Source organism: Desmodus rotundus, chromosome 2, assembly GCF_022682495.2.
Source record: "Desmodus rotundus isolate HL8 chromosome 2, HLdesRot8A.1, whole genome shotgun sequence".
NCBI classification, from domain to species: domain Eukaryota; kingdom Metazoa; phylum Chordata; class Mammalia; order Chiroptera; family Phyllostomidae; genus Desmodus; species Desmodus rotundus.
Genome location: NC_071388.1, coordinates 117,169,998 through 117,196,257, shown reverse-complemented (window position 1 = coordinate 117,196,257; position 26,260 = coordinate 117,169,998). Strand labels below are relative to the sequence as shown.

General features: G+C 36.2%; 1 protein-coding gene across 9 annotated transcripts in view; it reads left to right on the top strand.

Annotated features, from left to right (window-relative positions):
• PTPN4 (protein tyrosine phosphatase non-receptor type 4) overlaps positions 1 to 26,260 on the top strand; it is a 249,822-nt gene that overhangs the window by 195,946 nt on the left and 27,616 nt on the right. For all 9 annotated transcript variants that reach the window (XM_071220645.1, XM_053918579.2, XM_053918581.2 and 6 more), the window contains 7 exons: positions 2,337 to 2,420; positions 2,513 to 2,569; positions 7,833 to 7,989; positions 11,480 to 11,646; positions 12,443 to 12,533; positions 12,615 to 12,676; positions 16,612 to 16,758. In XM_071220645.1, coding sequence (XP_071076746.1) covers positions 2,337 to 2,420; positions 2,513 to 2,569; positions 7,833 to 7,989; positions 11,480 to 11,646; positions 12,443 to 12,533; positions 12,615 to 12,676; positions 16,612 to 16,758 — 765 coding nt within the window. The remainder of the gene's footprint in view (positions 1 to 2,336; positions 2,421 to 2,512; positions 2,570 to 7,832; positions 7,990 to 11,479; positions 11,647 to 12,442; positions 12,534 to 12,614; positions 12,677 to 16,611; positions 16,759 to 26,260) is intronic.

The following is a 26,260-nucleotide window of genomic DNA, read 5'->3' as shown; positions in this document are numbered from 1 at the left end:
GCTATTACAGTTGTCCCATTTTTTTCTCCCCTTTATTCCCCTCCACCCTGCACCTCCCCTCCCACCAGCATTCCCCCACCTTCATTCATGTCCATGGGTCATATATACAAGTTCTTTGGCTTCTCCATTTCCCATACTGTTCTTAACCTCCCCCTGACTGTTTTGTACCTACCAATTATGCTTCTTATTCCCCGTACCTTTTCCCCCATTCTCCCCCTACCCTTTTCCACTGATAACCCTCCATGTGATCTCCATTTCTCTGATTCTGTTCCTGTTGTTTGCTTAGTTTGTTTTTGTCTTTTTTTTCTTAGGTTTGGTTGTTGATAGTTCTGAGTTTGTTGTCATTTTACTGTTCATATTTTTGATCATCTTCTTTTTCTTAAATAAGTCCCTTTAACATTTCATGTAATAAGGGCTTGGTGATGATGAACTCCTTTAACTTGACCTTATCTGGGAAGCACTTTATCTGCTCTTCCATTCTAAGTGATAGCTTTGCTGCATAGAGTAATCTTGGATGTAGGTCCTTGCCTTTCCTGACTTTGAATCCTTCTTTCCAGCCCCTTCTTGCCTGCAATGTTTCTTTTGAGAAATCAGGTGATAGTCTTATGGGAACTCCTTTGTAGGTAACTGTCTCCTTTTCCTCTTGCTGCTTTTATTTAAAATTCTCTCCTTTAATCTTATGATGTGCCTTGGTGCATGCTTCCTTGGGTGCAATTTCTTTGGGACTCTCTGAGCTTCCTGGAAGTCTATTTTCTTTGCCAGATTAGGGAAGTTCTTCGTTATGTGTTCAAATAAGTTTTCAATTTCTTGCTCTTCCTCTTCTCCTTCCGGCACCCCTATGACTTGGATGTTGGACTGTTTAAAGTTGTCCCTGAGGTCCCTGAGCCTCTCCTCAGTGTTTTGAATTCTTGTTTCTTCCTTCTGTTTTGCTTGAATATTTATTTCTTCCTTCTGTTACAAACTGTTGATTTGAGTCCCAGTTTCCTTCCCTTCACTGTTGGTTCTCTGTACTTTTTCCTCTATTTTGTGACCATATTCAACCATTTCCATGAGCATCCTGATTACCAGTGTTTTGAACTGTGCATCTGATAGGTTGACTATCTCTTCATCACTTAGTTGTGTTTGTTCTGGAGCTTTGATCTGTTCTTTCATTTGGGCCATATTTTTTTGTTTCAGAACACCTGTTATGTAGTAAGGGGCGGAGCCTTAGGTATTCACCAGGGCGGGGCAACCCACTTGGCTGTGGTATGGCACTATATGTGGGGGAGCGGTCGGAGAGGGAGCAATACCGCTTGCTCAGCTCTCCGCAGACTTTCAGTCACTTCTTCCACTACCCATGAGCAAATTGGGCCCTTCTGGTGCTGATTCCCAGGTGGGTGGGTTTGTGTCCATTGTAGGACCCTGTGGGTCTCTCCAGCGAACTCCTGTGAGGCTGGGAGTTTCTCCTGCCATCTCAACCCCTACAAGTTTTTTCAGTCAGAGGTTTGAGGCTTTATTTCCCCACACTGGATCCCTGGGTTGCGTGGTCTGTGTCACTCCCCAGTTGTTCCTCCGGGCTTATGTGCACATAAATGTGGGACCACCTGCTGTGTTAGATGCCACCTTGCTGGCTCCCGTCCTCCAGCAGCCACCTTACCACAAATCCTCTCCACCCTGGTTCCTCATCTCCACCCCTCCTGCCAGTTGGGATGCATATTTCTTCTGTAACTCCTTATTTGTCTCAGACTTCATGCAGTTCGATTATCTGGCAGTTCTAGTTATTTTTTGTTTTTAAGTTTGTTGTCCTTTTTTTTGGTTGTGCAAGGAGGCAGTGTGTATCTACCTACACCTCCATCTTGGCTGAAAGTTTGAAAATATTCTAAAATTAAATAATAGTATGTTTGTATGATTCTTTCACTACAGTAAAAATTACTGAATAATGCACCTTGATTGGGTAAAGTGTATAGTTTGTGAATTACATCTCAATAAAGCTGTTTCTAGGAACCTGACGGAGTAACACTTATGAACACTTACTACATATAAAGCTTCAAGCCAGGTTATAGAGATATTGTAATTAATGAATTAAAATTAATTGGTAAAGCTTCTGTTCCTCTTGGTACTGACTATCTAGCATGCAGTAGCATAGAGGCATGAGATAATGTATCTAGTTACGGGACCATGCCATTTGTTAAGTCCTGTTATTTAAAATTTACTTTCCTGAGTTAACATTTTAATTTAAATTATGATTCTTTATATACTATTTAATATCAGCATACAAAAAAGCATGTTTCATGTGTATATGAAGGATAGATTATAAATGAAGAAAATTACAAGTTATTTTTTTGTGTGTTTTTAAGCCTAATGGTGGTATTCCACATGATAATCTTGTTCTAATCAGAATGAAACCTGATGAAAATGGAAGATTTGGATTCAACGTAAAGGTAATCTAATTTTATATTGTACTCAGTTTTTAAATTAAGATATGTCTATTTTGCCAACATTTGACTAATATTTGATTTGCTCTGTTTTTAAGGGAGGATATGATCAGAAGATGCCTGTGATTGTGTCCCGAGTAGCACCAGGAACACCTGTGAGTTACCTAAATCTTGCAAGTAAATTGTATTTTCAAGAATATGTACTTATGTTATTTTTATTAGTTTAATAAATAAAGGAAATAACTAAGTCATTTCTTTCAATATGCCAAGTATTTAATGCTGTTGGCTGAATATTTAAATTGCTAAGAAGTTAGTTTTTATTTATTCCGTCTATAAGAGTTTTTAAAATCCTTGTTTTTACAAAGAAGCTGTTTATGACTTTCAGTGCTTCTAAAGTATTAATAGATTTTAATAGCATAATCCTTTAAACAGCAAAATGTAGACAGATATATCTTTTATTCATTTTGCTATTTTGTTTGCTTATTTTTCATTTAGAGTTATTTACTTACATTCTATTTGCCTTCTAATGTTTAAAAAATTTACTTTAAATAGAAATAGTACCAGTGATTATTTTTTTCCTCTAAGGACAATTTTTTTAACTTTTTATATGAACATTCTTAACAGAAATAGAGAAAACATTTTAGGTACCCATTCAGCTTCAGCACTCATGAACCTTATGCTCATCTAAGGACAGCTCTTAGTTACTGATGCCTTATCTTTAGTGCTCTTACATGTAGCACCTTTCCATTTATGTTGTTGCCTGCCTTACCTAAATGGTCTACAAGGACTTTTTAGTCAGCAGCCTTATCATTTAACTATCTCCCTGCCCCTTGGAAATGTATATAAATCAGCAGCCTAAGAGAAAGAGGCCAGATGTGCCCTTTTTTGGTGCTTTTCAGCAACCTCAAAGTTGGTTTGAAGAGTACAGCCAAGATTAATTAAGAATATCATAATATATGGTTTTGGTTTTTAAGGACTTTTTTGGGTGCAAATAACAGGGTGCTTAACTTGTGAACTATCCCCGGTTTAAGCATAAATACAGCTTCTCCTTAGAAAACCATCATAATTCAGTTTGTAGCAAAAATGTTTTATTTGCAGTTTTCATTTTGTCACATATTAAAAGGTACATATTCAAGGATTGAGGTAAATAAAATTAATAGTTTTTACTGCTCCATTAAGGAAAAAAAATTATCATGGAGCTATATAGGTGTCTCACAAAACCCAAGGACAGGAATACAGTCAGACCTCTAGAAAAAACTCATCAGTCACTATTTTTTTATCTCTAGTTTTTTATGTGAATGTTCCATTCCTCTCTCTCAGTGCAAACCCTTTTGTACATTGAATAGGCCTCATCTCTCAAGCCACTCCAAATACATTAGTTTGAATAAAAATAGTGTAATTAGTGGTAGCTTCAGGTCAACTCCTGTAACATCACTACCAGACACACTCTACCTTTAGATAAAATTATGACTCCTAAATCTCTGCTAAATAAAAATTGTACAGCTACTACTGTTTTGTTCCTCAGTCCATGTGGGTAGGATATGACTGCTAGTAATTTCCACATTACATGTTACTAGCTCAGCACCCCGTTGTGATTAAGCTTGTACAAATTACAGACTCCTGGGAAAGAAACCAAGCAGAGATCCAGTTTGGATCCAGTGTCCTCTTTTAAAGGACATAATGTATCCATGGATATAGTATATAAAATGACTCTTGAATCTATTATGCATATGAAGGATGGGGACAAAGATGAGGGAAATAATCCAACATTATTTCTGTAATATATATTTAATGGAAAATATGTGTTTGGGACTGCAGATGAAGAGATAAAAGATTACTAAATTCTCATCAAGTAGAAAGTTAGATATGTCTAAAAAGAAAACTAAAGAAAAAATAGGGGTGCTATGTACAGATACTACATAATATGATGTACAGATACAAAAGATATAGCTAAAATGCTGAAAGAAGTTGACTCTAGAGAGGGGGAAATGGTGGGGAAGAACACAAGAAATGGTTTCTGGTCTTCCTTTTATAGACCTAGTCAACTCTTTAAACCAGGGCTGTCAAACTCATTTTCACTGGGCGCCACATTAGCCCTGTGGTTGCCTTCAAAGGGCTGAAAGTAATTTTAGGACCATATAAATGTAAGTGCTCCTTAACAGTTAGGCAAGAGATTGGCGCTGTCACCAGGCAGAAACAAGGTGCCAGGCCGGATAAAACAAGGCAGAGGGACGGATTCGGCCCTCGGACCTTGTGTTTGCCACCTGTGCTTTAAACTTTGTGATGTTTGACTGCTAAAAACAAAAATTTAAACTAAAACTTATTAAAATCACATGTATTTCTTTTGACCTGATGGTTCTACATTTAGTAAAGGTGTCTAATGAAACAGTTGGACTAGAGAACAAAAGATACACAAGGGTGTTCACTTTAGTATTGTTTATAACATTTAAAAATGGGGGAAGTCAAATGTACATCATTCGAGCTGGTGAAATAAATTATGTGTTGCTTTGCAGCTATTGAAATAGGTAATGTAGGTCTATACTTGTATGGAAATATGTTCATAAGAAGCTATTATAAAATAAGTATTATAATTCCACATATATGTTTGATCTAGTTTTTTGACTTGTGAGTTATCTGCATTTAAAAAGCCTGGAAACATGCTTAAGATGTTAATAGTGTTTCATCAGGTTAGTGGGATTAATAAATCTTTTTTTGTTAAGTCAGTTGAATGGAACAAAAGAAACATTGATTTTTCTGAGCAGTGAATGTGGATGGTTTTCAATTAAATAAAGGATGTTCAGGGAATGCTCTATAGATGGTTCACTTCTAAACAGAATTCCGTGGCTCTAAATTTTCCTTTTTGGCTATACAAATTATTGGTATATTTTTCCTTTCTGCCACATAGAACTATGGTCCATATATATTGGCTGACTTTAGAACAAATTAAAGAAATAGAAATTTATCAATTTTCTGTTATTTTACTAATTTAGAGATCATCACAGTCTTCCACTTGGAAACCCCATTTTAAGTGATTGGGGGAAGACAGGGTGTTAAATATTTTAATGTGTTTTTTTTATATTGGACTCCTTCTGAAATGGATAATATAATTCCCAATTAAAGTAATATTTTAGTTCCTACATGATCATCTTTGAGCCAACAGCTGTTGCTCCAACAAAATTTATGTTAATATACAGTTCATCTGACTTCCCAGGTCATAATGATATGCTTAAAAATTGTAAACATACCTTAAAAAGCAAATTAAGCATGAGAGAGTTTCCTCCAGGGATATGGGTTAAAAAAAAATCTGTGCCTATTATAGTATATTAGTTAATATGCTATGTTAACTAATTGCCCTCTTAGCTTCAATCCTCTGGAAATACCAGTGGATATATGTATGCAAGGTACAGTTAGAGATTCATAACTGTCTTCTCCCTAACACATAGACCATCTCCTCTTTTTATTAACTGTACTATCCACAAATTAAGGTGAGAGGATAACTTTTGTTGCTATAACCCATTATGTTTCTCCCAGTACTACTAATATCTCCCAATTCACCACTCTTTGGATATCTTGAAGACATTTACAAAAACTTGGACCAAGCTGGTACACAAAAGCAGCTAGTGCACAGAAGGAGTATGTGAATGTCATCTGCTTCACTGGAAGCAGTGGAAGCAGCAGCAGCAAGAAAGAATTGCCATAAACCTAATTTTGAATTCTCCAAATTTTAACACTTTGCATAATTGTATCAGTTTTATCTTCACAGCTCTTTGAAATAATTGGGGAAGATATCTGCTCCATTTTCAGAGTTTCAGGTGTCTTAAGATCACACACTCTATAAACAGCGGAGGAAGGGCATGGCTCCTAAACCAGTGCTCTTTTCACTAATGGGAATATCACATTGTATTTTATTGACTTTGTATTTATAGTGAATTTGAGTAGTCATGCTTTTATTTCTTCAAGCTTTTGCCACAGGAAGTATCTTTTTGTGTGAGATCCAACCCCATCATTTCCTTCTCTGTCTGACCTGTTGTCCTTCAAACTTGACTCCCATATATGCTGTCCATATTTCTGTTTATCTCTTCTATTTTAATTGTTTTCTCAATCAAATGCAGGCAGTCATCACTTTGTACAATTGTACAGGACCATAAAAATGACCCTTTAAGCTGACACTGTGCAAAGTGACCTTGCTAGTCAATGGGGAAAATTATGGTTGGTTCTATGAACTTTAAAATTTTATCAAAACGTTAAAATCTCTCTTACTTCCTTTTATAAATCTATAGGGAAATGAAAAATAATAATACTGATTTAGTATCCTGTGAGTCTAAACATTGGAAACATGGAGAATTTAAGTATTTTATTTCTTTGTGAAAACTAATCACAAGTAGTTTGAATAGGATTTGTATCCTTCTTGTCATTTAACTTAAAATACAGAGTGAGCATTCTTTCTTGCCTTGCAAATCGTCATAATCCTTTCTAAATTTGAATTGACTTCCAGTGTTTTGTCCTCTTCATTTTTAATATTGTAAAATATTTCCAAGAGTTTCTTTAATGAAAAGTTTTATGGCAGCATCATGTCCTCACAGACATCTTCCTTTTTATTACAGCCACTGTCATCACTTATATTGATAAATTCACCTGCACTGAATCCCTTTCTCTGTCTATATAGAGTCTCTTATACAATAGTAGTGTATATTTTCATCATCAGCTATTTCTTCTGTAACTCCATTTGTAGTATCACTTTTTGTTCCTTTGCTGCACTTTTAATTTTTTGGTCAATTTTCTCTTTAGATTATCCTTTTTTTTTTTGTGGGTTTATCATTGGGAGACAAGGAGGCAACACAGATACACACTTTGTTGTCTCTGCATGAAGTGAGTAAAAGATGCACAGTGACAAATTACCAACAGACATTAAAAGAAGTGATGTGTTTAGTCACTGATCAAGATGTATGTCTATTATTTATGTAGTGATTTTTGAACTGTTAAGCTAGCAGCAAAGATTGTATTTTATGCAGTTATTTACAATGCATATATAATAATAACTGAAATTTGTGCCATGGTGTTGAGAGATGGGTATCATTTGACTAAACTGTGGTAACTGAAATTTGTGCATATCTGGACAGTGCAAAGTGAAGGCTGACTGTACCTAGTCACCTTGAGATAACTAGTCTTATCTTCATGGCTATGCATGTAACAGGGCGTCAGGGGAAAAGTTGTTGAATGAAGAAGGAAAAAAATAAGGTATCTTCAAGGGAAAGCTAGATTTATATTCTTTTTTTTTAAGTAGATGATTGAAGGGATAGATGTTTTACTATATGTAGTTTTAATTTTCCTGCTAAAGAGTCTATAAATACAGATTTTTGTGCTTTACTTTTAGAAAGCCATGTACAAATCTGAAACCTTATTTGCATTACATTACAGGCTGACCTCTGTGTCCCTCGATTGAATGAAGGGGACCAAGTTATACTGATCAACGGTCGGGACATTGCAGAATATACCCATGATCAGGTTGTCCTGTTTATTAAAGCTAGCTGTGAGAAACATTCTGGGGAACTCGTGCTTCTAGTTCGACCAAATGGTGAGTACTCTGTGGAGCACTGAATATTTTTAATAATTATTAGTATCTATTACTGGACATGGCAATCAGAGTAGGCTTTTTAAAACATAAGTCATGTCAGTTTCCTGTCCAAAGTACAGTAGCTTCCATACACACTTGGAGTAAAATTTAAATTCTTGGCCTCCTTGCCTACCACTCAGCTTTGCTCACTCTGTTTTGTCCTGGCTTTCTTGCTGTTCCTTCTGGCTAAAACACTGTTTCCTGATTTTAGTATGACTTATACCCTCACTCCCTTCTGATCTCTGCTCAGACGTCATCCTCAGAAAGTCCTCCTTGCCTGGCTACCATAGCTAAAATGGCCTCGTTCTTCCCCCACTTGCTCTAACAGTAGTAGTATGTAATCAATAAATAATTGTTGAATGCACAAGTAAATTTTGAACTTTGTTCCACTTTTAGAAAACTCCGTAACGAGCTTTAGCTAAAGCATTTTTTTAAAAAAAATCCTGTCTATGTTTTCAGTAGAGAATGCTTAGTAGCCTGATCATGTCATCTCCTGTTCTGGACAGCTGATGTGTTTATCCGCAGTCAGAGTCCCAGGCTTGTAGAAACCCTAATACTGTAAGCTCTGGCTGCGTTGCTGACTACTTAAGTTCCTTTATAACAATCTCAAGAACATCCTGCTGATGTGGAGCACTCATTGGCTTCTGAAGCAGTCATTCCTTCTTTGTGTAGCTTAAACTATTAATTGAACTAACAATCCAATTTCCTTCAGTCCTATTGTTCCTAATTCTATCTCTTTGTGTTATAGAGAATAAGTTTAATACTTCTTCTTTAAGCTTTTTGACAAGAGCTGATTTTATCAGAAATCCTCCCTCTTTCCTTCAGTTTATTAACCCCAGATCCTTCAACCAGTGTTCATATGGCATTGTTTCAAGTTCCTGCAACTTTATCAGTCTTCTCTGAGAAAAAATTCTTATATGCCTATATCCCAGCATTAGACATATTCTTCTTTGTTCTGAATAGTTTGCTATTAATCATAGTTTTTGCCACAAGAGTAATTAATGGTTAATGCCATGTTACCAGTTGCTGAATATATACCATAGGGAAATAAAATGTAATTAGAATTCTATTTTCACACCATACCCAACCCTATAAAATTTTCAAGAAAAAATTGCAAAACTCATTTTGCCTGTTGGGTACAAATAGGCATTTTCATTTCATCTTCTCTACTTTGTGTTTTTTTGCTTTCATGGTATGGAATTTCTAGGAAAATTCAGAGGATTTCAACACAACATTCTATTTTGACTTTTCAAAGAACTCATTCATTTATATCTGATATTTAGGTGATTTATTATTAGGCATTTTTTGTCACATAAAGCAACTTAAACTTTTTTTTTTGCAACTTAAACTTTATACTAAGAATAACATTCTGTATTTTGTTTTGTTTTTTTCTTGATAATAGATACTAAAGAACTTAATAATAGTTTTTAAATGCTTTCCATATACCTGAACTCTTTTGTATATTCTCATTTAATTTCTACAGCCATCCAGTGAGACAAATAACTTCATAGTTGAAGATATTGTGATATTGTGGGTGGCACCTAGACATTCAGTTACCTGCTCACAAATGCATGACTAGTACAGACCCAGAATATGAACAAAAGTCCCTATAATGGAAAAGTCTTAACCTTTTTGCAGTTCCAAATCACCTCATCTACACTTTAAATTTGGAGAAGAACCCACCTGCGTCTTACTTCATGATAAATGATCTTTCTAATATTACTTTATTGTCAAAATCTGGACAGGACCTGTGTTCATTTTCACTGTGACTTATCATGTGTGTTTTTATTTAAAATTACATACATCAGGTCCTTGAACAATGATGTTTCTTTCAACATTTTAATACAACATTGATGAAAAAAAAATAATTCCCAGCCGGGGCCACTGTGTGGAATTGGCACATTCTCCCATGTCTGTGTGTGTTTTTCTTTGGGACTCTGGGTTCCTCCTACATCCCAAAGATGCGCACATGAGGTGAATTGACATATCTGTCTTGTCCCAGTCTCAGTGAGTGTGAATGGTGTGTGAGTGGCCCTGTGATAGAAGTGTGTCCTGTCCAGGGTGTGTTTGTGCCCTGAGCTGCCAGGAGAGTATCTGGCCACCTGCGACCCTGAACTGGAATAAGCAGGTTGGAAAATAATTATCGTACTTGTTTTTATTAATTTTTATTAAATGTATGTATAGCTCACACTTATGTTAATGTTTAATATCAGAAGTATTTTGGATCTTTATTTAGAAGTTTGGTGATGTTTTTGTGACCAGAAATATGCCATAGGAATTTAGCTGTAGTTTTTATCAATTAGGTTTCACTATATGTCATTTTGTTAAAATCGCAGTTTCCAATAACTAACAGCGATATTAAGTAAGGGCTTACTGTATAATCAAAAAACAAAGAGCTTATTTTTTCTGGTCTTTTCCCCTTTAAATCTTATTTCTTCTTAGACAAAATGCATTTATACCTTTTTGTCTTTTCTTCATTTTAGAAATTTATTCCCAAAAGCTCACACATATGTAAGCAGGAACCAAACCTCTTAGTCAAGGGCATAATAGACCCCTAGCTGGCTCTACCCTTTAGAAGTCTGTATTCTCCAACTTTGCCCACCACCACATTGCCAAGATTTTGTAGGAGCAAGGGTACATGCCAGGCTATCACTTGTGACCTCCCCATCCTTCCTAGGTGATTTTTTTTCAACCCTCGATTCTCTGTCCAAATGGCTCTGAGCCCACTTCCTGGGCCTGTGTGGCCATTTTCTCCAAATCCATTCTCCCAAGGTGGCTCACATGATGTATGTACCCCTAGACCAGGGGAAGTAGCTAAAATGAAGTAATTGCAGAGGCATATAAACAAGCTTACATATGGACTGGGATGTTCATGGGAATGTTTATATTTTCCCATGTTAAATAATGGAGCTGAGGGTAAGAAAGAAGTAGGGTGGTCTGCAGGCCAGGGTCTAGGGTCTGGCTCTCCTCACACTACCATGATAGTGAATTCTGGCCTAGTATCTCATCTGATCTCAGATTTGTAGATGTCAAGGAGAGAGGATAAAACATTTTGGTTAGAACTCTGTTCATGTTATTTGTAACCATTCATATCTAGACATACAGGATACAGGCTTCTATTTCTACTCTTGCTCTAGGTCCCACGAATTAGGGCAGGTCTGTTCAGAGCTGCATCTTTGGCACCTCCTCTTTTTCTTAATGTCTCTTCAAGTCATAGACATTTTTAGCAAAACGGCCAAGAACCCTTCTTTTCCCCAAAGGTACAGCAAATTTATTCAACTCCACAGTCACTCCTCGTCCCTACATCATGGCATCAGACTCAGATGTGGTAAATTATAAATAAGTAAAGTATTTCCTGACACACAATTAAAGAGTAAATCTGCTAAATTCCTTTCACCAACTCATTAAGTTTTCCATGTGGGTTTTCTGGTTTTGTTTTGTTTTGTCTTAGCTGTCTATGATGTAGTGGAAGAAAAGCTAGAAAATGAGCCAGACTTCCAGTACATTCCTGAGAAAACCCCACTAGATAGCGTCCACCAGGATGATCATTCCCTGCAGGAGTCAATGATCCAGCTAGCTGAGGGGCTTCTCACTGGAACAGTCCTGACACAATTTGATGTAAGTAATGCTGTATGATTTCTTAACTGCTTTATCTATCAGTTACTGTTTACAAACTAAAGTATTCTGAGAATAGTTGAGATGAAAGTTCTAAAATGCAAAGTTTTTAAAATTGCTCCCAAAATGCCAGCTATGGTTACATAATAGATGCCTATTTAAAAGAGAGGAATAAGGAGATTTTAATACATATGTCATCAAACTAAATTTTTTTCAGTAATTAAATAGCTGTTTTTATGAAAGTTGGCAGATGAATATAGGTAATTGCAGACTTAAAAATGCTGAGTTAAAAGAAAATAACTTTTGTACCTTACAATATTTAATCCTCCTCTAATTTTTGTCAGTGTAGTTATTAATATTTGTTGCTTTGAATTATATGTTATAGATAACTGACTAAAACATTTGTGATGAAAAAACATTTAGGGTCTCTCAGTTTTTATTTTTAAGAAGTGGGGTTTATATACTATAAACATCTACAAACTAAATGAAGGCTAAATGTTTTCTACAGATTTTCTATTCAAAACTCCAGGTGCCTTTTTGCTGTAAGCCAAATTGTTTCTACTTTCTTGCCATTCTTCAAAATATGATACATAATTCATGTCAGAAATTGTACCAAATTTAGCTTTGGGAATCTGGTTTATTATCCTGTTAGCCTAAGGTACATCATTGTATATAGATCAAGTATCCTAAGGAATAAAACCTGTTTCATAGCATAGAAACAAGTTGGAAAAACAAAAAAGAAACTCTTAACATCTTATTGGACTTGTACCTCTTTTTTTTTTTTTTTTTTTTTTTAAAGCAACTATATCGGAAAAAACCTGGAATGACAATGTCTTGTGCCAAATTACCTCAGAACGTTTCCAAAAATAGATACAGAGATATTTCACCTTGTAAGTACTTATGATCTCTGTATGTTAAGTTTAATCTTTTTAATGTAACTTTATTAAAACATTTTTTTCAAATTTTTTCAGATGATGCTACACGGGTCATTTTAAAGGGTAGTGAAGACTACATCAATGCAAATTATATAAATGTAAGTTTATTTTTATTATATCTTTTTCATTGGTATAGAGGGGCCACTATAAACTTCGAGATTTGTTCCTTTTGTTAAAAGCCTAACCTTGAGAGAATATTGAAACTTTCAGATATTGAAAAATATTATAAAATTAATTTTAAAAAATGGTTTGGGAGTGGCATATTAATCTACTCATACATGGTGGAATGGAATAGTCTAGTCCAGAAATAAGCTGAAGTAAAGACTAGAATTTTGTTTATGGTAGAGATAGCCTTTTAAATCATTGAAGATAAAACAGATTATGTAGTGAATGAGTTAGGTCTGTCTAGAATATATCATTGTAAGGAGGGTCCTCCCCATAGAGCAAAAAAAAAGGGATTATTGCTTTTTTCCTTAGCTTTGTGTTACAGAAAATTTCAAACATATAAAAGTAGAGGAAAAAGTAAAATGAACCTGTTTATACTCATGACTCAACTTCCAACAATTATCAATTCATGGCCAACTTTGTTTCAACTATACCCCTACCATGCCCCCACACATCCAAATTATTTTGAAACAAATCCATACATCATATCATTTATCTGTAAACACTTTACCCTCACACTCTTAGGAGGCCAGGATACATTTTAGATATATCAAAATGTAAATGTAAGGAATGGAATCATGAAAGTACTTGGAGGATATATGTGAGAATTGTTTAAATCTCAGAAAGGGGCCCTGACCAGTGTGGCTCAGTTGGGCATCATCTTACAAAGCGAAAGGTCACTGGTTCAATTCCCAGTCAGGGCACGTGGCTGGGTTGTAGGTTTGGTCCTGTTTCTCTCCCTCTCTTTTTTTCCCCCTTCCCTTCTCTTTAAAAATAAATAAATACAATATTTGAAAAAAAATAGGAAGGGGAAGGTTTTTTTTAAGCTTCTATACATGTCTAAGCTGTAAAGAAAGATTGATGGATTTGGCAATGTGAAATGTTTAATTTGAGGGATGCTTAAAAAGTACTATAAAATCAAATGACAAACTGAATTTTTAGAAATACTACAAAGGTTGTATTTCTTCAATATATAAAGAGCCCTATACCTGAATAAGACAAATAAATGTAGTGCAATGAAAATAATGAAGGCCATGCAGAGACAGTTCATAGGAAAGCTCTTGCAAATGGCATTTTAAAAATTTTTATGGCATTTTCAATTCTATACAAAAGTAGAACAGTATGAAGATCCACCCTGCGCATCATAAACCTGTTGTTACCCAGCTTGAAGAACAATCAACAAATGGCCAGTCTTGTTCCATTTAAACACTACACCCCTAGATTATTTTTAAGCCCAAATATATCACTATTAGTAAATAGAGTCCATTTTTATTATTTATGATAGTCTATAAAGTCTTCATTAACCCTGAGTTAGCAAATATTGAATCCTTGCTCCAAGGGGAAATATAAGGTTAGGTGCCTATGAGCCTATGGTTGCAACATTTTTGTCAATTGCTCAATATATAAATCTTGTTTCTGTTTAAAGATACCTTATTTAATACACATAGTTGATTAATTAACATTGAATTCACAGCCAACAGCACTATAACTCATGCCTGAAGGAAGCTTATTTAACATACTTGTTTTCTTCATAAGGCATATCACGGCCTCCTACACTTAGAACACCATACAGTATGCAGCACTACCCTTGGGGACCACTTTAAACAGTGAAATCACTAACAGCTATCACAAAAATTTAAAAAATTAAATAGACCGCAAAAAGGGCACTTGTTTACAGTAGGAGAGCAGAAACAAGAAGACAGTACTACAACATCTTATTCCACATTAGTTAGAAATGTACACTTAGGGTGGCTCAAATTTTTCCTCTTTTAACATGTCTATAAATAACCATGAAAGCTCTACAAGTACTTTGGGGTTACAAATAAATTTTAGTAACTAGGCAAACTTGGAAATACAGAATCTGTGAATAACTACAATTTACTCTTTTAGTATGTATCTATCTCAGAACCATTTTTTATGTTATCTTTTTTTAGCAAAACCACAATTATAGCACTTAGAAAAATAACACAGTTAAATAAATAATACACTCAAATTTACAAAAAGAAAAGTGTAAATCACAACTGCAGGGAATTAGCATTTTTCACTTACTAGATTGAAATATCAGAAAGTTTGATAATACCACATTTAAGTCTGTATTCTTTATCTGAAAGGTTGAGATCAAATATGCTTTGGAATTCAGATTTTTTCTATTTTTAGTTTTATTTTTTATGTTTAGTTTTTATGGCATTAATGTATATGCCATATATAATAAAGGTAATATCCCTAGCAAGCCATAATCAGTATATTGGTGTTCAACAGATAACTGGATATTTCCACTAACAGTCTTAGATGAGTTCAAGTCAGATATTGCTGTGAAATGAGTCCAGGTTAGGTCAAGTGTACCAAAAGAAAAAGGCAAAGTTACACTTTAGAGGAGGGGAATCCATCCTTTTGGCGTCTCTGGGTCACACTGGAAGAAGGGTTGTCTCAGGTCACATATTAAATACACAAACACTAATGAAAACTGATGAGCAAAAAAAGGTCCATGCATAATTTTTGTGATACCCGCCACCATAGATAAGCAAAAAAGTCCTCACATAATAACTCTAATTATGCAGCAGCCCTTTTGGTAATATTTTAAAATCATCAAACTGGTCCCAAGTTTGTGATCACTAATATAGAAAATACACATATCTAAGTAATAAAACTAAGTAATGTTTTAAGTAAATTTATGATTTTGTGTTGGGCTGTAGTCATAGCCATCCTAGGGTACATGAGGCCCATGGGCCACATGTTGGACACCCCTGCTTTAGAGCATTGGGAGTTCCAAAATTGTGGATTATGGATATGTTAAGGCCACTTGTCAGGAAACAAGCATTTCTCATACATTACTGGTAAAATTATAAATAGGTGCAACCTCTTTGGAGAGCAAATTGGTACTATCTGACAAAATTCTAAAGGCACACATACACTTTGACCCAGCATTCTCATTTCTACCTATTGCCCATTCAAATAGGTTTCTTAATGTGCACATAAATATTAGGTTTACAAAAGTATTCATTGCAGCTTTGTTTATGGTAGCAAATAGATTAGCAGCAATATAAATGTCTGTTAAGTAAAGTATGGTATATTTATACAGTAGAGCCACTAAAGAGAATGAAATTTTATTTACAAATCTGACAATATCTCATTGATAAAGTGGGGAAAAAAGAAACAAGATGCAGAATAACATTATATGCTACCACTTATGTTTTACAGAAAAAGAGGAAAATAGTTTTGCATGTTCATTTGTGTGTTGTATGTTAGAATATATCTGAATGGATATATTAGCAACTAGAAGAAAGGGTTGCTCTCCTGGACATAAACTGCAGGCTGGGGTGGAAGGGAGACTTCTGTTTTCACCCTTCCAGTTGCAGTGTGCATGTGTCACCTTTTCTTTTTTTAAATTTCATCTCGAAATGTAGTATCATCTTACCCGAATAGGATCTTACCTCTTTCTGAAAATACTAATGAATTTAAAATGTTTCCCTAGTATTCTTTTATGTTACGTTTTTATGTAAAATCTAAGCTAAAATGGCAAAATTTTTGCTTCTCACAAATTTTACCAGTAAGTGTGAGAGATCAAGTCTCTGCCCCTGAAACTGGGGTCTCTGTAAAATGCTCTTAAAACTCTAACAGTGCTTTGGAAAACACTTGAATTTCTGTTTCTACTGATTGGAAAATAGATTTGTATAAATATAAGCCATTGACAAGAAATTTCTTCTACAGGTAAAATGAGAAATTGTTCTTAAAGATTTGTTATACCGACTTTGCAGTTTTTTTAAATTAGTTCTATTCAATTATTATTTAGTGGATGATTTTCATATGCTTGATTATAGTCAAAAGTACTAATATAAAATATTTTATTTTTGTACCTTTTTCTTTTTAGATGGAAATTCCTTCTTCTAGCATCATAAATCAGTATATTGCTTGTCAAGGGCCATTACCACACACTTGTACAGATTTTTGGCAGATGACTTGGGAACAAGGCTCCTCCATGGTTGTAATGTTGACCACACAAGTTGAACGTGGCAGAGTAAGTCATACTTGAATCTTATGCATTGTTTCGGCCTTCTTCAAATTACAATGCATATACTATAGTCAAAATATTCACATTGATTTAGTCTTTTTTGTAATCTTCCATATCTTGGCTATTGTAAATAATGCTACAATGAACACATGAATAGTATATGTCCTTTCAATTTAGTGTTTGGGTTTCTTTGGATGAATAACCAGAAATGGAATTGCTGGGCCCTTCCTTATCTCTTTGTTATAGCTTTTGTTTTAAAGTATATTTTGTCTGGTATAAATATTACTTCCCCAGCTTTTTCTTTTTTCCCATTTTCATCTAATGTTTTTCCATCCTTTATACTTTCTGGATGTGTGGCTCTTTTCTCTTTTTTTAAGATTTATTTATTTTTAGACAGAGGAGAAGGGAAGAAGGAGAAAGAGAGGGAGAGAAAGAACAATGTGTGGTTTCCTCTCACGCGCCCCCTAATGGGGACCTGGCCCATAACCCAGGTATATATGTCCTAGACTGGGAATCACACCAGTGACCCATTGATTCACAGGCCGGTACTCAACCACTGAGCCACAACAGCCAGGGATCTGTGTGTTTTTCGATCTGAAGTGAGTCCCTTGTAGACAGCATATGTAGGGGTCTTGTTTTGTTATTCATTCAGCCACCATATGTCTCTTGATTGAAGTATTTAATCTATTTGAATTTAAAGTAATTTTTGGTAGATAAATGTATTTATTACCATTTTTCATTCATATTTTTTAATCTTTTTTCCCCCCTTCATCTAAAGAAGATCTTTTAACATTTCTTATAATCCTGATTTGGTGGTGATGAACTACTTCAGCATTTTCTTATTTGGGAAGCTCTTTATCTGTCCTTCTAATCTAAGTGATAGCTTTGATGGTCCTTGCTTTTCATCAGTTTGAGTTATCTTTTGCCAATTCCGTCTGGCCTACAAAGTTTCGGTTGAGAAATCCGCTGACAGTCTTATGGGAGCTCCCTTGTAGGTAACTCTTTCTCTTGCTGCTTTTAAGATTCTTTCTTGCTCTTTAATCTTTGGCATTTTAATTGTAATGTGTCCTGGTGTGATGGGCCTCTTTGGATTCAGCTTGTTTCTAACTCTGTGCTCCCAGAGTTATATGTCTATTTCTTTCACCAAGGTAGGGAAGGATATTATATTGACATTATATTTTGTCATTATAATATATTAATTGATTTATATTAATTATATTATATTGACATTATATTTCTGTCATTATATTTTCAAATAGAGTTTCTTTCTTTTTTCTTTTTTTATTATAGTTCAATTACAGTTGTCCCAATTTTTCCCCCATTGCTCTCCCCTGCCCTACCCACTCCCTGCTTCCATAGTCACTCCACCCTGTTGTTCATGTCCATGGGTACTTTATACATGTTCCTGAATGACCATTCCCTTTCTCTTCCCTGTTACCTCCTCTCCCCTTCCCTCTGGTCACTGTCACTTTGTTCCTTATTTCCATGTCTCTGGTTCTATCTTGCTCATTTGTTTCTTCTGTTGATTAGTCCATTTATAGGTGAGATCATATGGTAATTTTTCTCTCACCACCTGGCTTATTTCACCTAGCATAATGTGCCCCAGTTCCATCCATGCTATTGCAAAGGGTAAGAGTTCACTCTTTCTTTCTACTGCATAGTATTCCATTGTGTAAATGTACCACATTTTTTTGATCCACTCATTTACTCATGGGCGCTTAGGTTGTTTCCAGCACTTGACTATTGTAAATAACACTGCTGTAAACATTGAGGTGCACAGGTCCTTATGGATTGGTGTTTCAGGGTTCTTAGGGTATAATCCCAGCAGTGGAATCCCTCAGTCAAAAGGCAGTTCCATTTTTAGTTTTCTAAGGAAATTCCATACTGTTTTCCACAGTGGCTTCACTAGTCTGCATTCCCACCAACGTTGTACTAGGGTCCCCTTTTCTCCACATCCTCGCCATCGCTTTTGTTTACTGATTTCTTAATGATGACCAGTCTGACCAGTGTAAAGTGGTATCTCATGGTGGTTTTAATTTGCATCTGTCTGATGGCTAATGATATCGAGCAGTCATTCATGTCTATGTCTCTGGGCCCTCTGTATGTCCTCCTTAGAGAAGTGCCTATGCAAGTCCTTTGCCCATTTTTTAGATTGGATTGTTTGTCTTCCTGGTATGGAGTCATATTAGTCCTTTGTATAGTTTACAGATCAAACCCTTGTACAGGTTATTATTGGCAAAGGACCAATGGAAAGGAACTTTTCGTTTTCATTTTCATGTTTTCTTTAGCCGTGTAGAAGCTTTTTCATTTGTTGTAGTTCCATTTGTTTATTCTTTCCTTTATATGCCTTATCCTAAGCAATACATGAGCAAAAGTATTTCCACATAGGATATCTGAAATTTTCCTGCCTGTGTTCTCCTCTAAGACTTTTATGGTGTCACAACTTATATTTAAGTCTTTTATCCATCTTGAGTTTATTTTTGTGTATGGTGTAAGTTGGTGGTCAATTTTCATATTTTTGCATATACCTGTCCAGATCTCCCAACACCATTTATTGAAGAGGCTATTTTTACTCCATTTTATGTTCCTGCCTCCTTTGTCAAATATTAATTGACCATATTGACATAGGTTTATTTCTGGGCTCCGTATTCTGTTCCATTGATCTATGTGTCTGTTCTTATGCCAGTACCAGGCTGTTTTGATTACAGTGGCCTTGTAATACAATTTGATATCAGGTATTGTGATCCCTCCTACTTTGTACTTTCTCAAAATTGCTGACGCTATTCAGGGTCATTTTATGGTTCCATTTATATTTTTGAAATATTTGTTCTGTATCTGTGAAATATGTCATTATTATTTTAATAGGGATTACATTGAATCTATAGATTGCTTTGGGTAGTGTGGGCATTTTTTTTAAAGATTTTATTATTTATTTTCATAGAGAGGGGAAGGGAGGGAGAAAGAGAAGGAGAGAAATATCAATGTGTGGCAGCCTCTTGCATGCCCCCTATTGAGGACCTGCCCTGCAACCTAGGCATGTGGCCTGACTGGGAATCAAACTGGTGACCCTTTGGTTCTCAGGCAGGCACTCAATCCACTGAGCCACACCAGCTGAGGCGTAGTATGGACATTTTAATGATGTAATTCTTCCAGTCCATAAACACAATATATGCTTATATATATTTGTGTCTTCCTTGATTTCTTTCTTGTTGTGTAGTGTTGTATAGTTTTCTGAGTACAGGTTTTACCTCCTTGGTTAAATTTATTCCTAGGTACTGTATTTTTCTCTTCACTATAGTGAATGGTATTTTTTTCCCTAATTTCTTTTTCTGATAGTTCATTGCTGTTATACAAAAATGCACTCAATTTCTCAATATTGAGTTTGTATCCTGCTGTTTTGCCAAATTCACTTCTTAGGTCGAGTAGTTTTATGATGGAGTCTATAAGATTCTCTATGTATACTATCATGTCTTCTGCAAACAATGAAAATTTTACTTGCTCCTTTCCTATTTGGTTGCCTTTTATTTCTTTTTCTTGTCTGATCCCTGTGGCTAGAACTTCCAATACTATGTTGAATAAAAGTGGTGATAGCAGATACCCTTGTCTTGTTCCTAATTTTAGGGGGAAAGCTTTTAGTTTTTGCCCTTTTGAATATCATATTGGCTGTAGCTTTCTCATATAAGGCCTTTATTATGCTGAGGTATGCTCCCTCTACTCCCACTTTGCTGAATATTTTTATTTTAAATTGGTACTGTACCTTGTCAAATGCTTTTTCAGCATCTATTGATATGATCATGTGATTTTTGTCTTTCTGTTTATGTGATATATTATGTTTATTGATTGGCAAATATTCTACAATCCTTGCACCCTGGAATGAATTCCACTTGATCATGGTGTATGATCTTTTTAATGTATTGCTGGATCCGATTTGCCAATTATTTTGTTGAGGATTTTAGCGTCTATGTTCATCAGTGGTATTGTCCTGTAGTTTTCTTTCTTTGTTGTGTTTTTATCTGGTTTTGGAATTAGGATAATACTGGCTTCATAAAAACAGTTTGGGACTCTTTTCTCTTCTTGAGTCTCTTCTGAATTTTTTGGAATATTTTGAGAAGAATAGGAGTTAGCTCTCCCTAATGTTTGGTAAAATTCTCCTATGAAGCTGTCCAGTGCAGGGCTTTTGTGTTCAGTATTTTGATAACTGCTTCAATTTCACTAGCTGTCATCAGTCTATTCAAGCTTTCTGCTTATTCTTGATTCAGTTTTGGAAGATTATATTTTTCTAGAATTTGTCCATTTTGCTCAGGTTATGAAATTACTTGGCATATAGTTGTTCATAGTAATTTCTTAATAATCCTTTGTATTTCTGTTTTATCAGTTGTAATTTCTCTTTTATTTCTGATTTTATTTATCTGGTTTCTCTTTTTTTCTTGATGAGTCTGGTTAAAGGATTGCTGATTTTGTTGAATTTTCAAAAAACCAGCTCAGGATATATTGATCCTTTGAGTTGTTTAGTCTCTCTGTCATTTAATACTGCTCTGGTCTTGATTATTTCCTTCCTTATACTCAGTCTGAGCTTTGTTTGTTGTTGTTCCTCTAGTTCTTGTAGGGTTAGGTTGTTTATTTGAAATTTTTCTGTCTTTTTTAGATAGGCCTGTATTGCTATGAACTTCCCTCTCAGGACTGCCTTTGCTGTGTCCCATAGGTTTTGGACTGTTTTGTGTTCATTTTCATTTGTTTTCAGAAACTTTTTGATTTCTTCTTTTATCTCATTATTAACCCATTCATTGTTTAATAGCATGCTGTTCAGTCTCCATGAATTTGAATGTTTTTTGAGTTTTTTCCTTGAAGTCGGTTTCTATAGTTTCAAGCTTTCTTGGTCCAAGAATATGTTTGATATTATTTCAATTTCCTTGAATTTGTTGAGGCTTGTTTTGTGTCCTGCCTTCAGTGTTCCATGTGCTTTTGAAAACAATGTATATTTTGCTTCCTTGCGGTGACAGGTTCTATATATGTCAGTTAAGTCCATTTGATCTAGAGTGTTATTCAGTGCCACAATATCCTTGTTGATTCTTTGAAAGATTCATCTGTTTTTGACAGTGGGGTGTTAAAATCCCCTACTGTAAGTGTGTTGCTGTCTTATCTCTTTCTTGAAGTCCTCCAAGATTTTCTTGTATATTTGGGTGCTCGTATATTGGGTACATACATGTTTACAATGATTGTATCTTCTTGATGGATTCTTCCCTTGAGTTGTATGGAGTGTCCTTCTCTGTCTCTTGTTATGGCTTTTGTTTTGAAATCTATTTTGTCCGATATAACCATTGCTACCCCAGATTTTTTTTTTCCTGTCCATTTGCTTGGAATATTTGTTTCCAGCCCTTCACTTTCAGTCTGTGTAGGTCTTTCGTTTCAAGATGGGTGTCTCATAGACAGCATATATGTGGGTCATGTTTTCTTATCCATTCAGCTACCCTGTATCTTTTGATTGGAGCATTTAATTCACTTACATTTAAGTTTATTATTGGTAGGTACTCATTCATTGCCATTTTTTCCTTTGTTCCTCGTTCCTCTTATTCTCTTTCTTCATCTTCCTAATGCAGTCCCTTTAGCATGTTTTGTAGTGCTGGTTTGACAGAGGTGTATTCTCTTAGCCTTCTCATGTCTGGGAAACTCCTTTTTTCACCTTCCATTTTAAATGGTAGCCTTGCTGGGTAGTGTAGTCTTAGTTGCAGACCTTTGCTTTTCATTACTTGGAATGTTTCTTGCCATTCCCTTCTGGCTTGTAATGTTTCTGTTAAGAAGTCAGCAGCTAGCCTTATCAGAGCTCCTTGTATGTTAGCCTGTTTCTCCCCTGCTGCCATCAAGATTCTCTCTTTGTCTTTGAATTTTGCCATTTTAATTATGATGTGTCTTGGAATGGGGACTCTTTGCATTCATCTTGATTGGGACCCTGTGGATATCCTGGATTTGCGTGACTTTTTCTCTCATAAAGTTAGGGACGTTTTCTGTTATTACTTTTTCAAGCAGGTTTTCTATCCCTTGCTTCTCCTTTTCTCTCTCTGATATCCCTATTATACAGATATTATTAAGTTTCATTTTGTCCTGCAGCATACTTAACCCCTCTTCGTTCTTTTTGTGTCTTTCGCATTTGTTGCTCTGTCTGGGAATTTTTTTCTACCTAGTCCTCCAGCTCACTGATTCAATCCTGTGCGTCATCTAATTTGATTTTAATTCCTTCTACTGTGTTCTTTATTTCACATAATTTATTTTTCATTTCTTCCTGGCTCTTACTAACAGTTTCTGTGTCCTGTTTCATTCTGGTGTAGTTCACAGTAAGTTCCTTATAGCTCCCCTGGAGTTTTTTGTAGTTCTCACTGAGCTCCTCGAGCATCCTTATAAACATTATTTTGAACTCTATGTCTGATAGTTTCCTTGCCTCAATTTTATTTAGCAGTCTTTTGGGGGATTCCTCCTTTCCTTTCGACTGGGGGTTGTTTCTTTATCTCCCCATTTTAGTTGACTATTCTTGTTTCTACATATTAGATTGATCTGCTTTGACTTTCCTGTCTTCGTGGTGTAACCTTCTGTGGTGGGAGACCTGTGGAACTCAGTTGTGCAGTCTCCTTGATCTCCTGAGCAGATGTTCTTGGGCAGCCCTTTATTCCATTTATGTGAACTCACTGGTAGTAATTGTGTTTTGGTTGTTATTGGGTCATTCTTTGGTGGGTCCTTCCCTCCAGCTGGGTGACTGAGAGTCATTCTGCCCACCACATCTTGTATACTGTGTACAGGTGCTGCCAAAACAATGCCAAACAGCCTAGGAAACAAACCACACCCGCAAAAATAACCCCTACCCACAACCACACTATCAACTTCAAATGAGCCAACACTAATAGAGGTGTAAGAGATTAAGACTCTTGTAAGAAAGGAAAAATGAATATGAAATGACTAACAAAGAAAAGTGATTTTGTGAGAGAAGAGGGGAGAGCAATAATAAGAGTAGGGAATATAGACAATGCGAAGAGAGAAAGGAAATAAAATTTGCATTGTAATTAAAAAACTGAGGAGGGAAAATGGAATGGAGTAAGAGAAGGGAAGTGTATAGTATCAGGTTTTAGGTTTAAACCAAAATTTTAAATATATAGAGAGGTGGGGGAGGGAGGGAGGGAGAAAAACACAAATATATATAAAATAAAAGGGACATAATTGGAGAAAAAGATCCACCACAGGTATATCAACTACAAAGGAGCTAAGATTTATATGGGTGGGATGGGAGTAAGAGGGGAAAAAAGAAAGAAAAGCTTAACGGGTGTATGGAGTAAGGAGAAGTTATTTTGAGAGGATAGAGGGAGAAGGAATACTAAGAGTGAGGAATGAAAACTAGGCTAAGACAGGAAAAAATTAACATTTAAAACAAAACCAAAAAAAAAAAAACAAAGCAGGAGGAAGGCAAAATGGAGTAGGAGAGGGGAATGGTAAAATTTGAGATTTGAAATACAAAAATAATGACTATTTGGAAATAAGATTGAGGTAATACAACAACCACCACCTACCCACAATCAACAAGCAAAGATTGATAAAGGTGGAGAAAAGATAAGGGTATTGTAAGAACAGGAAAAAGAATGTGAGATGACTGATGACAATCACAAATGGTTTTGAGACTTTGGAGGGGGGAGAAATAGTGAGAGTGTGAAATAGAAACAAGTCATAGCAAGGGAGAAAATAGAATTGAAAACAAAAATAGGAGGAAGGAAGAAGGGAAAATGGAGTAAAAGAAGGGAAGAGCAAAATACGAGATTTGAAATAAAGTATAATATAAATCCTAGTGACATATTAGGCCCAAACTTGAAGGATAAGAAATTAATGTGAAAAAGCTATGCACGAGGACAACCAAGATGGCGGCATAGGTAGACACGCTGCGCCTCCTCGCACAACCACAACTGACAGAAAATCGAATGACAAGGAAGTCCGACACCAAGGAGATAAAAAATAAACATTCATCCAGACCGGTAGGAGGGGTGGAGACCAGGCAGCTGGGGCGGACAGGACTCGCGTTGCTGTGGCAGGACCAAGACGGGCGGAGTGTGGTAGGTACCAATGGGTCAGGCAGTCCAACCACTAGCAGACCCTGTGGCCCTACATTCGCGCACAGATAAACTGGACACACGGCAGGGAGCAAAGCAGACTGCATAACCCAGGGCTCCAGCAGGGGGAAACAAAGCCTCAAACCTCTGATTGAAAACGCCCATGGGGGTTGGGGCGGCAGCATGAGAGACTCCCAGCCTCACAGGAGAGGTCGTTGGAGAGACCCACAGGGTCCTAGAGTGTGCACAAGCCCACCCACTCGGGAACCAGCACCAGAGGGGCCCAGTTTGATTGTGGGTAGCACAGGGAGTGACTGAAATCCAGTGGAGAGTGGAGCGGGCGCCATGACTCCCTCTCGGCCCCTCCCCCACGTACAGTGTCACAGTGCAGCGACCAGCATTACCCCACCCCGGGGAACACCTAAAGCTCTACCCCTTTACATAACAGGAGCACCAAGACCAAAAAAAATGTCCCAAATGACAGAACACTTCAAAGCTCCAGAGATAATTCAACTAAGCAGCAAACAGATAGCCAACCTATCAGATGCACAGTTCAAAACACTGGTAATCAAGAAGCTCACAGAATTGGTTGAATTTGGTCGAAAACTAGATGAAAAAATGAAGGCTATGCTAAGAGAGACAAAGGAAAATGTACAGGGAACCAACAGTGAGGCGAAAGAAACTGGGACTCAAATCAACGGTGAGGACCAGAAGGAAGAAAGAAACATCCAACCAGAAAAGAATGAAGAAACAAGAATTTGGAAAAATGAGGAGAGGCTTAGGAACCTCCAGGACATCTTGAAACGTTCCAACATCCGAATTATAGGGGTGCCAGAAGGAGAAGAGGAAGAACAAAAAATGGAAAACTTATTTGAACAAATAATGAAGGAGAACTTCCCCAGTCTGGCAAAGGAAATAGACTTCCAGGAAGTCCAGGAAGTTCAGAGAGTCCCAAAGAAGCTGGACCCAAGGAGGAACACACCAAGGCACATCATCACATTCCCCAAGATGAAACAGGAGAGAGTCTTAGAAGCAGCAAGAGAAAAGAACACAGTTACCTACAAAGGACTTCCCATAAAACTGCCCGCTGATTTCTCCAAAGAGACCTTACAGGCAAGAAGGGGCTGGAAAAGAAGTATTTGAAGTCATGAAAGTCAAGGACCTACATCCAAGATTGCTCTATCCAGCAAAGCTATCATTTAGAATGAAAGGGCAGATAAAGTGCTTCTCAGATAAGGTCAAGTTAAAGGAGTTCATCATCACCAAGCCCTTATTATATGAAATGTTAAAGGGAGTTATCTAAGAAAAAGAGGAAAAAAAATAGGAACAGTAAAAATGACAGCAAACTCACAGTTATTAACAACCACACCTAAAACCAAAACAAAAGCAAACTAAGCAAACAACTAGAACAGGAACAGAACCACAGA